General features: G+C 40.6%; 1 protein-coding gene across 2 annotated transcripts in view; it reads right to left on the reverse strand.

Annotated features, from left to right (window-relative positions):
• Positions 1-792: 792 nt before the first annotated feature.
• The window catches only part of ABHD17C (abhydrolase domain containing 17C, depalmitoylase), a 26,699-nt gene continuing 8,730 nt past the window's right edge, over positions 793-18,761 (reverse strand). Inside the window, exons 2-3 of one of the 2 annotated variants that reach the window (XM_042474996.1) lie at positions 8,136-8,315; positions 793-1,021 (exon numbers count right to left, since the gene is read on the reverse strand). In XM_042474996.1, coding sequence (XP_042330930.1) covers positions 967-1,021; positions 8,136-8,315 — 235 coding nt within the window. In that variant the 3' untranslated portion in view covers positions 793-966. Of the gene's footprint in view, positions 2,329-8,135; positions 8,316-18,761 lie in introns of both variants that reach the window. The other variant, XM_042474995.1, reaches the window with a different exon arrangement.

Here is an 18,761-nt window from a genome sequence, read left to right on the forward strand (position 1 = left end):
GAAAGAGAGCTTGCCACTCCATTATTGATCATTCCCTACAATTGTGGACATCCAGGGTTCAGACAGTGCTGCCTTTCTTACTTTGAGATTCACAGAGCACAATGCACTAGGGTTACTGTCAGCCCTAATATATAATGGATTAATTTGTAGGAGAAAGCCTTTCTGACACACACCTTCAGACTCAATCTCTCTTTTAGATCAGCCCTGATAGTGTGACTTTCTAGAAGGCATTTTGGATCCAAAACACTGCAGAAATAATCCGGTTTGAGACCGCTTTAACTGCCATGGCTCAATGCTAGCGAATTCTGGGAACTGTAGTTTGGTGAACCATTTAGCCTGTCAGAGAGCTCTGGTGCTGCAAGAAAGTACAATTCCCAGGATTTGCTAGCACTGAGCCAGGACAGTTAAAGCAGTCTCAAATTGGATTATTTCTGCAGTGTGTTTTGGACTTTGAATGCCACTGGTCTGGGAGATGATGATTTCCTGAAACTCTGCATCTAGTGATTTGGTCAAATCCTTATATTAAGTCACAGCACTGGTTTGTATGACTCTAAGCAGAAATGGAGATGCAAGGGACTGAGCATCAGTTTCCTGCACTACAGTTACGTCCGAAGACTCTTTCCAAATGAGTTATAAAGATCTGAATGCCTCTGAGTTCAAGCTTAGCACTATAACCACTAAACCACATTATAACACAAGTGTTCTTCATGTTCTCAACCTTTGATAAATACAAACACATTAATGCCTTCCATATAAATCTGCTTATAGAACAAAATGAAGTAAGAGCCAATATTCTTTACTCCATGCATCCTTTATTCCATTACAACCACTGTTGTTGCATTCTGGCAACAAGTACACAAACCATAATCAATCGCAATCCATTTTTACAACAATCAGAGGCTTACAGTACATTTAAGGCCGTTCCATGTGGGGGGGAAACCCCACAGGCCTCATAGTGTTATGATTTTAAGTGTCTTGCATATTCAGTGCGATTCCAGTGTCTGAGAATGAAAAAATTTCCCTAAACAAAAAAAGATCAGTTTTAATGAAAGTATCTTACATAAATTCATCAAAAGTAAATGTGTAAATTTTTTTTAGTTGTCTTGGAAATCTTATAAAAATTTTAATAGCAAAATAATGCAGGGATAAAAACTTATAACAAAACATATCCATATACAAACCAGAATTTGTTAACTAGACTTAAATTTAAAACTACTGTTCAGGAATTATGCATAATGTAAATTCACTTATGTACAATTTTCTTTAAAAACCTCTTATAAGGAATGCTTTACACAAAGAAATGCAAAAGTTAGCTCTTATTCAGACTGCAGACATCATCTGAATACTGGGGCTTAGTAAATGTACATATTTTAAGTAAAAAGAATGAAAAGGGTTAGCCATGTAGTCATTATACCTTTAACAATATTTCATTTTCTAAATATGCAGAAAATTGATGAAATCTTCCAGAATTAGCTCCATTTATAAATGATGAATGTACTTGGGATTTATTAATTAATTTACTGAGGAAGGCAACATTGCCTCAAAAAAGAAGGAGGGGAGAGAAAAGAAATCCCCCAAACCACAATAAGAAATCACCACAAAAACGTTCCAGTTACAATAGCACAGCTAAAAATGGTACATGGAGAGTAACATGATGCTCTTAGACCAAATCCATAAATCAAATAGGAAGCTGAGGTGCAGACTTGCTTGCATTCCAAATTGTGGGAAGAGTTTTCAAAAAGGAGACAAATCATGGGCAGGAAAGGAAAAAGGTTGGAAATATTATATTGGACTAGTAATATCCTCATGTTCAAAGCTAGTTTTTGTTCCACAACTCCATCTCTTTCTAGTGTTAATGAAGGTAAAAAACAAAACAAAACAAAACAAAATTGGGGGATTACAGTAGTGACTATTACAATAGTTTCCTGATATAAAAAAGACAGTCAAGATTTGCTTGGATCCACCCAAATGTCAGGGCATTTCTTCATAGTTATAAAGCTATTACAGCTAATCCAGTTAATGCGTGTGCAAAAACAGGTAAATTCTTCCATTCACAGTTAACTGAGGTAAAAAAAGAAAAAAGAAAAAAGAGATCAAGTAGGTTTTCTTCAGGAGTTAGGGAGTTCATGAGATATGAACTGTTTTAGTCGTTCTAGATACTGTGCATAAAGCTCTATGTCGTTGTGACCAGCCCCTTCCACCCAGAGGGGCTCCACCGCTCGGGGACATCGCTCATACATTGCCAAACCATGTGAGAAATCTATTACTTCATCTTCGGTACCATGAATCACCAAGACAGGAGAGGTAACCTTAGAAATCTTGTCAATGCTGAGGAAGTAGAAAAAGAAAACCAAGAGACCATGACAGGTTAGATCAACCATCAGAAAACATTGGTGGGTTTTGCAACTGTTGTAGGAAATTCTGAGGTTCCTCAAGAAAGGTGGGGTGGGGAGGTTGTGACACCAGGTGTTGGACTACAGCTCCCATCTGCTGGTCATACTGTCGGCCAAAGCCAAGTGGAGTTGTGGTACACAGCCACAGATTCTAAAACCTTGTTGCATGAAAAGCAGCCATGGAAGGTAATTTCTGCAAGTGTGCTCATTTAGTCATTACTGGTATTTGCTAGCAACTCACAGCAACAGTGTCAGGTGTGTTCTATGGCACCATTCTGAGGTAAGGACAGGTGTGACCACTCCCTGCCACATGGCCAAGAACCCTTTGCAAAATACACAGATTTTATGGCACTGAAGTCAATGTCAATGTGAGCCATAAAAGGTCAAGAGGTTTCAAATTCCTTCCTGGTTTTTTTTTAAAACCTCCCGGGCCTAAAACAACATTGAAGGTCAAAAACATGGTGCACTTGCTCTGCAAACCTTGTAGAGCAGGGCTTCCCAAGGCATCTAAAGTAGTGGACTAGAAGGATTTTTTCCCCTCAATCTGCCAGTGACTAGCACCCTATTTGTGCCCATGGACTATGGTTTCTTTTCTTCCTGTAAACTTGCTATGATCAGCAGCCAATTGCAGACTGGCTTTGAGTGGCACACAGTCTTATGAGTATATGTGGCATTTTGAGTAAAATATATTTTTTAAAAGTCAACAAAATTGGAAGATTGTTGCCTATGAAGCCTCTGGACCCTAGGAGCTGAGCAACCCCAGCTCTATGGTTATATGCAACAGCCCAGGTTTTGGAGGCAGCACATTTCTGAATTCTCGCTGACAGGAAGCAAAGCACACAAGAAGATCATTGCCTTCATGTCTTGCATGTTGCCTTTCCAGAGGCATCTGGTTGTCCACTGTGGGAAGCAAGATGCTGAAGAACCAAACCTCTGTTGTGACCTAACAGGACTGCTTTTCTTTAAAAAATGGTTCCTGGAAGGGAGCTGGAAAGACTCTGGGACAGTGATGGCGAACCTATGGCACACATGCCAGATGTGGCACTCAGAGCCCTCTCTGTGGGCACACATGCTGTCACCCTAGCACAGAATTTGCCAGAGTTTCTTACTAGAAAGCCAGAGGGACGTGGCACTTTGCAATAAATAAGTGGGGTTTGGGTTGCAGTTTGGGCATTCGGTCTGTAAAAGGTTCTCCATCACTGCTCTGGGATATCATCACCAAATTTTTACTAACTGTTCTCTGAATGCCTCTGACAAAGAATAACATAATAGCCAATTCACTCTGGCGACTTTTGAAATCAAACAGGGACGTTGTGGTACCATTACACTGGACTGGTTTCATGTTCAAAGCATCACATGCCAAAATGTTCCTAAAAAGAAAGCCATTTGTTCATTCTTTTCTAGCAATGCTGTCCAAGTGTGCCTGGTATGTGGGTTGCATCTGCTCTAAAAAGGACCTGAGGTTTGCGGTGGATTTTAGAGGTTGAACACACACACACACATACCCACCCCCAAACACACTATAAAACAAGGCAATTTGCCACTCATGGTTGTCAAATTCTGAAACTTAAGACAGCCATGCTATGAAAATTGTAAAAACTTCTAACTGCATAAATTTATCTTGAGAAAAAAGAAAGCAAAGGATTACCACCACACCCTCCCAGTTATTACAATGTAGGAAACAGTAATAGTACAGTGCGCCCATATTTTATGCAGGCACGGCATATGCGGCTTTCAGCATATGCTGAAAGCCGCACTGGCAAAGCCCCCTGCACGCCCCAGAAGAAGTAATGGAGACCATGCAAGAGCCTCTTGCCATGCACTACTGAGAGATCCTGGGTTACATATTGCTGGGTAGAGGCCTTTGCCCATATGTCAGACGGAGTGGCCAAAATGAATTGGAAACAGAGTGGCAATGAGGGTTGGGAGAGACAGCTTTCAGTTTGCCAGAGATTTATCTTGCTGGGTTGCTTGCAACTAACATCAGTGCAGCAATCCAGAAAGAGAAACATTAGAAAACACAAAGGCAACTGAAGGCTGGAATACTGTATATACTCATGTATAAATCTAGAAATTTGGGTCAAAAATTGACCCAGAAAATCTGAGTCAGTTTATCCACAGGTCAATGTAAGTAGTGTATCTTAACTCTTATTTAAAAGAAGGAACTACCCCCGGGTGAAAAGCAAGAGTATAATCACTTCTGGAAGCACTGACCCCCTCTACTCTCTCATCTATCCAGCCTTGAGAGTAAGCACAAAGAGTTATGTCTGCTGGAAATTTGTGAGTTTTTGACATTGTTTTGCTTTGTTTCATCCTTCAGATCCTTTGCTATATGCCCCTAAGCTTTACCCTTGATTTATCCACAGGTCATAGCAAAATCCATAATTTTGGCCTCAAAACTTCCCCTCGGCTTATACATAAGGTTGACTTATAGTCGAATATATATGGCAATATTTCATGCCATCACCTCATTAACAGCTCATGGCAGGTTACGATAGATATTTATTTCCATACAGCAGCCAGGCAGATCAATAAACTAAAGACTGTAACCAACAGAGCACTACATTTGGGATTCACAATGAAGAGTTTGGCTCTTAGAAACACTAAGTCTGCTCTTAGGTAAACACTCACCTGCAGGTTACTTCTACTGAAATTAGTAGTTTTTCTGAATACACATACACAGGACTGGAAAGCACATTCGCTCACTAAATTCTATTACAGCTTTGCTCCAAGGAATTCAAGATTCTGTGTAACTTCCCCACTCACCTCACTTATACAACCACTATGGAAAGTAGGACTACGTTAAGAGAAATTAACTTTCCCAGGATCTCAGTTCTGGTTGCTGCATGAGCTCCATGGCTGCATGGGATACTGGGCCTAGGCATTAGTCAATGGCTAACTATCTCTCCACATCAGCACCATGCAGACACAAAGAAAGAATCTCCAAAGCAAGATTCTGTCTCCTTATTTTTGTTCTCTCTTTTTGATGTCTTTTACTCTTCTCTCAAGGGGGTGAACTGGTGTAAGGATTTGGCTACCCTTTCCCCCAAACAGGGTTTAAAGTATCTCAACTACTATAACGCGTAAGTCATGGTGGCATCTCTGTTAATACTTCCGTTAAGCTATGCATGCAGATATCTTTTATATATTCTTATGAGCTAAGAATTTATGCATATATTCCTCAAGTTTAGGAAGCATGAAAGGGAAGTCCTTCTATTTTAGAATGTACACAGTTAGTGTCATTTAGCCCTAGTCAAGCATTTCAGAAAAAACAATATTTCTAGTTTGCAAAACCACTGGAAGGCATCCCACTGCCAGCTCAGCTGCTCAGCAAGGCAGCATTCAAAGAGCACATTAACCTTACTTGGTATTCCTAACCACACCGCTCTGCAGCTAGAGGAATCTACAGAGACTACATTCTGATGGAATCCCAACATCAGAAAACACAAAGGGTGAATGCACAATTTTCTCTTCTACCAGGGCAGGCAGGCAGTCATTACAGTATCAAAATGTTTAACGTATAAACTGAATGTAAACTGTTAGTAATGAACAGCTCTGCAGAAATAACAAGGGGGGTGATATAATACTTCTGCTGTTAAGTTGTCTCTACCACTAGTGTTTTTCACCTGCTATTTGACTTGGCCCTTTTCATCCAAGCTCTGTCCCAAAGCCTTATGTGTAAGCTTTGAAAATGTAAATGCTCAGAGGAAGAGTTTGTCATACTGTAAATATTTGTAACCTTTAAAAAACCAGGGAGGGGGAAGCAATATACCATACCACTAGAAACTACCTTGTGTGAACAGATGAACTGCCTACTTAGTTATAAACTTCTGCCTAGCTAGGGTCCTGTCCCAGGATTCTAATTCTTTTTTTAATGGATTTTGCTCCAGCAAATCAATTGACCCCCTGGATCATGGCATCTCTTGAGACAACACTTTCGTACTCTATCAGAGAGATGCCATAAACGTTTGGGCTAACTGGTATTACATGCCTTTTTCAGGAATGAAACAGTATATTCATAATGAACTGGATGCCGGCTAGGGAGTTAACATTGGTTTTCATAAACAAATTGTGACTACCGTATATACTCAACTATAAGTCAACTTCATGTATAAGCTAAGGTCACATTTGGGGGCCACAATCATGGATTTTAATATGACCCATGGATAAGTCAAGGGTAAAACTTAGGAGCATGATGGATGATGCAAAGGAAAAACATGACAAAGAACTTGCAAAATTTCAGCAGGCATAATTGTTTGGACTCAGACTAAAGGCTGGACAGTAGAAAGAGTAGGGGGAATCCGTGGTTACACGACAGATTATACTCTTGCCTTTCACCAGGAGATGGTTGCTTTTTTTAAAATGAGAGTTAAAATCTCACCCCTCCTACTTTCCTCCCATCTAGTAATTCTGTTATTTTCTCTTACATATTAAAAGCAAGCAACAACAATAACAAAATAACTGTGAGGTGCACTGAACTAATTTTCAGCAGTTAAGTTCAAACCACACTGACTCCCATTGGTGCGTTTGCTTTGACATCGGTGTGGCGCTGTTTGTGCAGACATCATCGTGGAGTGCCCTGTCTGTATGGAGGCATGCCAAGATGGTGCCCAGGGTGCCCCCATGCACCTCAGGCTGAGGTCAGCACAAAGGACCAGTCTGTTCAGTCCCACTGACTCTACTCACACAGTGAATAGAATATCATTGCATTTTTGGAGCTGTGGGCAAATATGTAAAATTTGTGTTTCATGAAAACACAAAAAGAATCTACAAAACATCTACTCTCCAACAGAGTATCTATTGTCTGTATCTATATCGTCAAGAAAGAGGGATCATTAGGAAAGGAATTAATGTAGGAATGCCTTTATATAAATATACTGTGACATCCCAGTTGGAATATAGTGCAGAGTTCTGATTGGGCATTTCAAAAAGAATATTGCAGAGCAAGGAAAGGTGCAGAAAATGGGCAGCCAAAATAATCACGAGGCTGGAGTAACTTTCCTATCAAGAAAAGGCACAACTGTCTGGGTTTCTTCTTTAAAATAAAAAAGGTTTATTGTGATGTGCAAACTGGGCCAGTGTATGCAATCCAGAATTCCCAATAAGTTTGCCAAATATTTTCTCTGATAGGTGGAGGAATGTGATTCTGAAGTTCCTACTTTTTTCATAACTAATGGCATTATACAATTACTTGTATCATTATTTGAAAGCAATATTTAAAGATGATGCTTCACAACCTTTAAAAAGGTCATACTGAAAAAAGGTCTAACAGTGGGAATAATTAAGTCTTATGCAGAGCTTGGTAGTTCACCACAGCCAAGAAGTTCTAATTAAATAGAATGGTGATCACCAATATTACATATGGGCATGAGTAGCTGTATAAAATCCATAGTTGCTGTCTATTCTGACTGGAAGTAGCCCTCTGAACTCTCAGAGGTCATTCCCATGCTTTCACCTAAAGTAGCTTTAACTGAGAAATGTCAAAGGTTGAAACTGGAATCCTTATGCATGCAAAGTTTGTGATCTGGCCTCAGTTATGAATTACCCTCAGGCTAAGCATTCAAATTTTGCTGTGCCTGCTTACACAGGGTAATAATGTACATATGCACTCACTTGAGGCCGCCACATGTACTGCCAATTAAGTAAATGTGCCCATGACCCAGATGTTTATTTAAAAGGTACATATTCAATTCAAGTATCATCAATAAAGAATGCTACCCTCAGAGAGAATTCTGCACATACCTTGGGAAAGCATCAAAGCAGTATGTTTTCCTAGTGTCCGGGAAAGCTACCCGCAACCCAGACATCAAGGGTGAATGAAGGATTACAGCTGCACACTCATACCGAGATGCCAAGTCTACAGTGGGAACAGTTCCGATACTTTGTCCATACAGAATGATGTTTTCAGGACTGACACCATACCTGCAAGGATAGGAAAGGGGGGAAACAGAAGCGTATCTTATTTAAAACAACTCAAGGCATTTTGAAAGTTGCAGTTAAGAACACTTATTTGGGTCAAGAATACTTAAATGCTAACTCCAGCTGTTTTTAACAGTACTGCATACTGTGTATAGGTAAAAACAGTTCTGCGTCCGTGTTCGTAGATAAAAACCAACTTGCCACTTAGGATACAGTAATACAAAAATGTACTGGGAGGAAAATGCAAAAGATGTGAGAGGTTTCAGCCATGAAATATGACCCCAAGTTGGTATTTTGGCCTTGCTTTCTGTACCTGGACAGTGACTAATGCCATAGACTTCCTCATTGCATAAGCAGATTTTAAAATATAACCACACCACTCAAAATAAATCTGAGGCAAGGCACACTGATCCCACTGCTACCCAGAGTGTTTGGATTTCGGCCAAGTGCAAATGTTTTCCATAGTCACCCCATAATGACTGAAGTCTTCAAGCACTGCATTGAGGTAGAAAAATCTAAAGCAATGGGTGAAGAAGGGAGAAAAGGAAGTGTAGATGGAACATATGACAATAAGCTAAGTTAGCAATCTAGATAAGAAAAACTGGTAACCAGATAGATGTGCACATGATTATTTGTTGCATGCCTTCAAGTAATTGATGGGTGTTTGCATTTGCCTCCCTCTGAGGCTGAGAGAGTGTGACTTGCCAAAGACCACCCAGTGTGCTTCCATGACTGAGCGGGGAGTTGGACCCTGGTCTCCATAGTCCAATGCTCAAGCGACTATATCATATTGGCTTTCTTATGGCACGTATATACAGCCATATATTTTAATACTTATAATCATGAAGAACACAGAGTTCTACAACGCTTTCACCAAATAACTCTTCCAGGCTCAGTTTTCCTGCTTGTAAAATGGGAGCCATGATCCATTTTATGCATCTGTTATGAAGAGATCATTTGTAAAGGAAACCCTTTATAGGCTACATAAGACATAAATACCTGTGGCAAAAGAGTTTGCCAGTTGTGTATCAATTAAACAAGATGCAGGGCGGGAAGGTAACTTTTATATACTTTATAATATTTAACAGGTTTCAGAACACAGTCTAACACAAAAATATTTGACCTGCAAGACAACTCTCTGCTTGAAGCGAACTGTTCCAGCCAGGCTCCTTGGTGGTCTATCCTGGAGTACACAGTGGATTTTCAAGGAGAGCTAGGGAGCAGCTCCTAAAAATACCTTCTTTGAATCAAAAGAGTTTTTGTCTCCAGGAAAACAGAACATCATATGACTGAATGGAGCATCCAGGTTAAAATTTATGGGTATGCACCCAAGTTGCTCCTGCAAAGATGATCTCTTTAGAAGCATCCCAGGCACAACAGGATTCCAATCCCAGTTTGGGGATGGGAACATAGAGGAAACACAGTGGAAAGACAGGAAAAAGCAGTATCAGAATCAATCACTTCAAAAAGGCCAATTATACAATTCACTTTGAAGACAAAAAACACAAGGAATTTTCACAGAGTTCAGCAAGAGTTCAATGAGAGAACAGAAGGGATAGGGAAAGGGTAGCCCAAGTTAACCCCAAATTAAGCAGTTTTAAACACAGCATGACTCTAATGGAGCCACCATGATGTAGTAATTTGAATGTTGGACAAGAACTTCAAAGACCAGGATTCTAATCCCGACTCAACCATGAAAGTGACACCCTCAGCCTCTGAGGAAGGCAACAGCAAACTTCCTCTGGACAATTCTTGCCAAGGAAACCGAGCTGGAAATGACAAAGGCACAAAACAACAAACAATACTAATGAGTAATTAAAGTTCACATCAACATCTGAACATAGTTTTCCATTCAGGAGCCCTAGAAGCCGGAAAACTGCCTCTCCATTAAGTAGTAAGTAGCCTTGGTGGTTCATATACTGTACAAGTATTCATCACACGGTGTCGGTTGCATCAAGTGACAAGTTGGATTTGTACAGAAACCACTGCAGATGTAACACTCCAGACAGATCTGTGATGTTTCCTAAAGACAATGTTGTTCAACAGAGTGTCAGTTCACATATTCAGCTGACATCCATCCACTTCAAGCGTAGAGAAATCGATTGTTGGTACTGTATTTTGTAACCTTGGCACAGGGAAGAACACCTGCATAGCAAGTATGTAGAGAGATCTTGAAGCATCTTTGAGACTAACTAAAGAACGAAGTTGGTAGTGTAGGCTTTCATAGATTTAAGTCTACTTCCTCAAATGCATTTGGTGGCGTGGTAAACTAGGGACAAATTTATATGTGTCGTAGGTGTGTGAGAATGTCCATTTGATTTCAAAATCCTGTGTGTATGGAAATGAAGTGGCAAGCCCAGTTTTAAGATGACTGTGAACAAAGACATTGTAAGCTAGCCTTTGTGCATGGTAATGAAGTAGCAAATCCAGTTTGGCAATGGAACTATCCTGTGGTGAAGAGAATATTTGAGTGTAGGATGCCCCCATAAAGATGGGGCCAGACAGTGTTGAAATATGTGAAGTGTACCAGGAAGCCATTAACAACACAGAGAAATGTAAGGTACTGAACTTAGGGCAGAAAAATGAAATGCACAGATATAGGATGGGAGACACATTGCTGAATGAAAGTACACGTGAAAGGGATCTAGGAGTCCAAGTAGACCATAAGTTGAACATGAGTCAACAGTGCGATGCAGCAGCTAAAAAGGCCAATGCAATTTTAGGCTGCATCAATAAAAGTATAATGTCTAGATCAAGAGAAGTAATAGGCGGGATACAAACCGCCGCTTTGCGGCGGTCTGCCGCCGCCGCCGGTTAGTCTGCAGGGGAGCCGGAGCCTCCACACGGCGCGGCTCCCGTGCAGACAGAAAAAGAAGCTCCAAAATGGAGCTTCTTTTTCAGTCGCGTTTGCGACGTAGCGAGGCGCCAGGAGCGCACTCGCTACGTCACAAGGGATGCGACGCGTACGGACGCTCAGCGTCCGATACGCAAAGATGGCTCCGGCCATGTAGAAGGGCCGGCGCCATCTTGTACGGACGGAGTCCGTATTAGGCACAGGGGCGTCTATAAGAGACGCCCCTTTTTTAAAATAGGACGTCCCAAATGCCGGTCAGAAAGCACTATAGTGCCCACTGTATTCTGCTCTGGTCAGGCTCCACCTGGGCAGCACAATTCAAAAAGGACATTGAGAAACTGGAGTGTGTCCAGAGGAGGGCGACTAAAATGGTGAAAGGTCTGGAAACGTTGCCCTATGAGGAATGACTCAGGGAGCTGGGGATGTTTAGCCTGGAGAAGAGAAGGTTAAGAGGTGATATGATAGCCCTGTTTAAATATTTGAAAGGATGTCATATTGAGGAGGGAGCAGGCTTGGTTTCTGCTGCTCCAGAGACTAGGACCCGGAGCAATGGATGCAAGCTACAGGAAAAGAGATTCCACCTCAACATTAGGAGGAACTTCCTGACAGTAAGGGCTGTCCGACAGTGGAACAAACTCCCCCGGAGTGTAGTGGACTCTCCTTCCTTGGAGGTCTTTAAGCAGAGGCTGGATGGCTATCTGTTGGGGATGCTTTGGTTTGGATTTCCTGCATGGCAGGGGGTTGGACTGGATGGCCCTTGCGGTCTCTTCCAACTCTATGATTCTATGATCTTTGTTCAATCCATTACTGAGGGACTATAGTTTGTTGGTGAACTCTAATCCTGCTGTTCATCTTTGCTTAGCAAGTGAGTAGCCAGGTGAGCGGCTTTGATTTTCAGCTGCTTTGGGTTATGGGGGGCTTAAGGGTCAAAACCACTAAAGTGCCCGTTATTTTCTTGAAAAAAATAACTGAAGTATCTATGAACTTTGGATCCTTCTCTTGTTCTGGCAGATGTTAACTAGCAAAGCATTTGCAAAAACTGTTGCTGTTTGTTCCCAGTTTATTTAATAAGCAGCACAGACTCTTTCCAGGTTCCACAGAGGGGTGCTTCTGAATTTCTTCAGTTATACCGTCATCCAGCAGAGAGGGACCTTTATTCAGATGTCTTAGTAAACATGAGGATAAATCTCAGCATACTAATTAGCAAACATTTAGCTTGATAGGATTTTCTTTTGCTGGGAAATACGCAAGGCTGGGCTGTGTGATGATCATATGCAGATCATCAGGCTGATCTTACACATGCTTGTAACGTTCAAGTTTTATGAGGTATAAGTGAAGAAATTCAGAAAGGTCCCTTTCTGTTGGATGTCACCAACAAAACATCAACAAGTTAAAGTAGTGTTTCTTTTAGTCATATCCTCTTCAATAACAGTGTTTCTGTCCAAAGTACTTCTACTCAGCAACTGGAGTTGCTCCATTTTCTGGAGAATCCATTGCTATACTTCCCTACAAACACTCCCCTCTTAATTTTTCTTCTTATTTCCTGTTTCTGCATTGGTTTGGGAGTTGGAAAATATGTCTCACTGGACCAGATCTGATTTTGATCTTTATTATATTTACAAAACCGATCACGTCCGATGCGTTTGGGAAAGTATTGTTGGACCTAAAGGTCGCTGGAACATTTTGCCTAAACATCCTGGTCTTGCAGGCCATATAAACACAGATAATTCCTCTATTCAGATAAATATAATACTGCTGTTGTCAAAACATTTTCTACTTCATTAAGTAAAAATCAGAATGTTTAGATTGATACTAGCAGGCACCTCCTTCTCCTTTCTTTATTTTTTATTTTGCAACAAAAAGATATTCAGAGTGGAAACTAACAAGAATATAATGAAGCGACTTGACAAATCAAATACAAGAACAAGTTTACTCCAATTTTTGATTGCCTTTCAAGAAATAACACATTTCACAGAATTTATGGCAACTTTCAGATCACTCAGAGTATAGTAAAAATACCAGTAGTTGTCCTTAAAGAAATTTACATATGAGTCTACCATATATACTCGACTATAAGTCCAGCTCATGTATATATAAGTTGAGGACAGGTTTGAGGGCCAAAATTATGAATTTTGGTATGACCTGTGAATAAGTCAGGGATAAAACTTAGGGCCAATGTAACAAAGAATGTAAAGGATAAAGCAAAGGAAAATGGTGTCAATGAACTTACCAATTCCAGCATAACTGTGCTCACCCTAAAGGCAAGAATTTAGTGATTCCCAAACTCTGGTCCTCCAGGTGTTTGGGACTTTACTCCCAGAAGCCTTGGCCATTTTGGCCAATGCTCTGGGATTCTGGGAGCTGAAGTCTAAAGCTTCTGGAAGGCCAGAGATTGGGACTCACTGGGCTAGATGAATGAGGAGAGACCTACAATAAATGGTGGGGAGGTGACCAGGCGGAGCATGGAAAATGTGCACATGTCAAAAAGGATGAAAAGACAAAAGCAAAGAAAATGGCAACTATGGCCCAGTACAAACTGGCGCAAAGTGCCGGCCTGGGGCTGATTTTAGGGCTTGGGAGAGCACAGTGTCAGCATGCTCTCGAGCCCTTCTGTGCTGCCCGGGTGCCATTTTGGTGTGTGTGTTCATACAATGCATGCACCGTTGACATGCCTCATGCACCGTGTCCAAACAGCACGGCACACAAGGGACATCACTGTGCTGCTCCAGGGCACTAATGGCACCTTGGCAAAGGTGAAGAAAATGGCGCATTGTTGCCACGATGTGCAGTCCCACAGCAATGATCCATGGGAGAAAGGGGCAGTGTCTCACTGCCCCTTTCTGCCCATCTGTATCCCCCCTATGTTAGCAGCGATTACAGCTCTTAATACTGTGATAATTTTGCCTGATTTTAACCCAGAAAAGTTGACATACATACATAACTGTTTTATTCAAATCCTTCAAAGCCCAATTCCTCTTGTTATCCCTTTGAAAGGAAACCCCATAGAGTCATTGCCATTTTCCTTCCCAGACATTTGAAAAGGCTAGAAGTTGTGATGCCCTGGAGAGAGTAGATGGGATGGGTACTTCTTTTAAGCACTCCCAGGATGGACACTAAGCTCTCACCTTTCACTCATCATAGAGTGAAGATACAGTACTTAACTGTACTTAACTAAGATAATGCATTACTAGATTGTTATGTATTCACAATCCCTATGCAAGCCCTAGTTTAGTTTAGGGGCTGCACAGGGACTGTGAAAGTCCCCTAATCCCCACTTACCAGGAAGCAGCAACAATAGACATGGGTCTGTTCCTGTCAACTGGGAAGCAGCTGGCTAATAGTTTCACACACACCCCTCCCATACTGAACACTTTCTTTCCTTCAGTCGCTCCTACTAAAGCAAGAATATGAGGATGAAACAATGACAGGAAAGCAGAAAGGTGTGAGAAGTCTGGAATTGCTTTGTGACACAAGGCAACGGCAAAGTCAGTTTGAATAAAAACCTTGTCTTACAGATCACCAGGAGCAGTCAAAGTGTAAACCCCTAAGCTAGGCCTAAGCTTCTTACAATGAATACAGAGCATAGTTTGTGTCATGTTCACTTACGCAAAAACAGAAACCCTGGAAACTGGCTGCTGTTTCTGCACTGGTATGTTAAAATGAAACTTGGTGTACTGTGTTTGATTCCTATTTGCTCTATGATAGTTAGCATAACACACATATTTACATTAGCTGCTTATTTAGGAAGTAGATTCAGAACTTAGTATTTTTGAGCTACAAGACAGCTTGAAAGAATGAGTAAGTATTTTGCTATGAAATTTATTTGTACCTTTTAAAAAAGAAATATATATAGATGCTGGTGCTACAAGAAACCTGCTGAGATGTGACTAGACAGCTGAAGCCTGTTTATTCTGCTACATGAAAAGAGTCTGGTGGAAAGACTGCAGTAGGATTATTATTATTATTATTATTATTATTATTATTATTATTATTATTATTATTATTATTATTTTACAATTCATGGTCAGATGAATAAGCAAGCAATGGTTAGCTCTGCTCACCCTGCTTTCCCATCTAACTCTTGTGATTTGCATCCACGCCTCTCAGCACATGCAGATGTAAGATTTTGACAATGCTGTAGCAACAACAGAAGAGTGGTAATGGTATGGACAAGCTGAGCAATGGGCTGGCAACCCCCCCCCCCTCACTTCACAGTCATTAGAACATGCTATGAACTGCAGCATCACTTGTACAAACCCAGGCACAAACAAGTTGCTATTCTCACAGGTAGATTGCCATTAATGCTGGCCCATGATGAATCATTCTGAGAAGTCGGGAAAATACACTTGTCCCTCCACATTTGCGGCATTGACTTTTGCAGATTTCATTATTCACAAATTTTATTAATATGCTCTCTCTAGGAATACCTAGGTCCTCCAGCACAACTCTATTGTCAACGTTAACCAAATGTTGCACTGAAGGACCTAGAGATTCCTAGAGAGGTATTCTCTCAGGTATAAACATAATGTTTTCATTATTTGCATTTCCCCACATTCACGGGGGTCCTGTGCCCCTAACCCCAGCGAATGAGGAGGGATGGGGGTAGTCTTTACTGGTGGGACAAGTATGCACTAGAATAAGCTCACATTTGTCCTCTCATCCCATTTTAATGTGACCGCATCTCTTAGTGAGAATGATACAGGAAGCAAAGCATATTATATGTTCATTTCCATCCAACTTTTTTATTCAGAAGGATGCATGAAATGGCTTTTATAAATATACAATACATCGACAATGGTACTGCCTCTCACCCAGTCCAAACATTGTTCTGGAGTAGCATGTCCTCTTTTGCTCAGTGTCTGACAGCAGCAATTTTCTTTATGCAAAGACAAAGAAATAGGCTGTAACTGGTGAACAATGGTAGCTGGATCTTTGGTTGCTTGTTCATATGCTACTAATCCCTTTCTCCTAGGGCTGCAGATCATCTTACTGTCAAAGGGCCCTAGGTGCAGACCTCCACACACACTTCACACACTTATCCATACTTGTCTGGACCGCTGCAATCAATCACACTAGATGAGTTAAATATAGCATACGTTCTACTTAGTCATCTAAGCAGGAGATAAGAACTGACACAGTCTGAAGCTGGGTGGAATAGGCTAACAAATGAACATACTTCTAAGCTTATTTCTGCTTCACAAAAACCTCTTGCTTTGCAATCACTCACAAGTATAACAAAAAATGTGATGTTGCCTGTGCCTTGACAGACTCACATATAGCCTCTAGTGAAACAGAACGGCCAACTAGTTGCATTGAATCAGATTGTCTCTATTTAAAATGGAACTGACATGTAATGCAACGTGTTAGTAACGCTGAATATACTAGTTATAATTCAGCAAAAGACAGTTGAGCTGTTGCATCTTTTGTTGCATTCATTATCTAAAATAGTGGCTTTACTTTTAGAAGCAACAGAGAAGATGGACCAAGCACGATACCACTTTTGTACACTCGGCTTCACCTAGAAAACTATCTGGTGCACTAAATTTACTTTAACTGAGTTAGTGGCATTTAATTAAGGATGCCCTGTAACAAAGAAATGTTGGAAATCTAAAAGCTTACTTATCACACAGGCAGGAAGCATTTGCTGGCCACTGAAAGACTCCCTTCACTGACCAAAGCATTAATAATTCAGAACAACTAAGCTACACTCCATTATATACTTTACTGGACTGCTGTGAGAGCTCTAAAGAAAGCCAGCCTTGGGGGAATATTTCTGCAACTGATACCCACCACAGAAAGTTCTCCTCCCTGATCTTCAGGAAAGAACAGAAACCAAAATGTTTTCTGGAAAAGAAAAAAAAAATGCTTTGCTAGATGGTTTTGCCATTTGAATGCTTTATAAACAAATTTATTCTGGCTCACCTATATTCAGTAAAAAGTGCTTCTCGGACACTACATAGGATTTAATTTTTACTGTGGATTTCATAAGCACATAATGTTTTGTGCACATGCCTTAAAAAAGGGTTAACTTCCTAGTTTATATATAAACTGGAAAACTGGTACTTTCTCTTTCAAACAGCTGATATTATAAAAGCAACTAGCACTGAAGTGCCTGCAAAAGGCTAATGAAATACAAAAACAAACTAGTAAATTTTGTGGACTGATCTGCCAAGCTGTGTCCATTATTTGTGGAGCAATATCTCTTCAGTTTACAGTCTGAAGCCATTGCCTCAAAATAATTTATAATCCAGTTGGGACAACAGTATCAACGTCAGCATCCATCAACTCCTAGATATTGTGAATTACAGTTCCTTTCATCCTCATTCACTGACCATGTTAGCTGGGAATGATGGAAAATGTACTACAAAACAGTTCAGAGAGGATGGTATACAGTCGCTTCTCCTTTTTCGTGGGGGATCCGTTCCAAACCCCCTTGTGAAAATGGAGTTTTGGCTTGAATATATGTGTGGGCATGTGAGGGTGCGTACCCCTCCATTCATCCGTTGCTCATAAGTGAGGGATGCAAGTCCAAAGACTGTGAGGACAAGGGAGGACTGTATGCTCCTACAACTACAACATCAGTTTTGTTATATATTTATCCTACGTCTCTTCCAAAGAACTTGGGGCACCATCAAATTGCACTATTGATCATCACCACCCTGAGACAGATTAGACTGCTGGATAGTACTCTGCATAGGGCCTCACATTTCGAAATGACAGAACAAGAATATGAACCTCAGTTCTCCACAGTCAGACCTAATTACTACCCACAGTTCTGTACTCCATACAAGAAATGTGACAATGGGAAACATACAGCTTTCATTAAGAAAACATATACTCTTGTAGATTTTCCCCCTTTATTGTGAAAGACGCTCTTGGGAAGTTATAGCACTCATTAACACATCCATAAACAGTAGGAATATAATTGACTGCATATAAACTCCCTTTCATGGGGGAGCATTTGTATTTATGGAACTAGATCTCTCCACTTCCATCCTCAACAGCAGCTGTCACCAACCGAGATTTATTGGTCCTATAAACATTCCAGACAAGTTAACACTAACCTGCATTTTAACAATGTTATAAAGCTTGGCTCCTTATATAATAACTGCCTGATTAACCTGACTTGTTAACTAAGCACTATAAGTATGTTATTTTACCATCACAATTTGCATTCCATATTTCGAGTGGCAAAGAGTAACACCTGCAAATGACAACACATTTAAACTCACATAATATTTTAAGTGGATTTACCTTACACAAAATTTATTTTCAGCACTGATATACAGCTTTTAATTTTTAAAAGCCCAAAACATTTCACAATAAAAACAACCACAGTCAAACAAGGGATTTTTTTTAAAATCCAATATTCATTAAAAGCCAGAAGTAACCAACAGATATAACAATCAGGAAAATAAACCGAAAACTGCCCGGACGAAGATCTTTCCAACAGAAACATTAATGCTGGAAACCCACCAAATTTCAGAGGAGAAGTCATTGCACATGGTGGGAGCCATAGGAGGACACCCTCCTCTTTACTACTGCCAAACAAGCATAAATAGGCCATAGTATAACATAAATACCAGGGAAGTGTG

Source organism: Sceloporus undulatus, chromosome 6 (genome assembly GCF_019175285.1).
Source record: "Sceloporus undulatus isolate JIND9_A2432 ecotype Alabama chromosome 6, SceUnd_v1.1, whole genome shotgun sequence".
Taxonomy (NCBI): Eukaryota; Metazoa; Chordata; class Lepidosauria; order Squamata; family Phrynosomatidae; genus Sceloporus; species Sceloporus undulatus.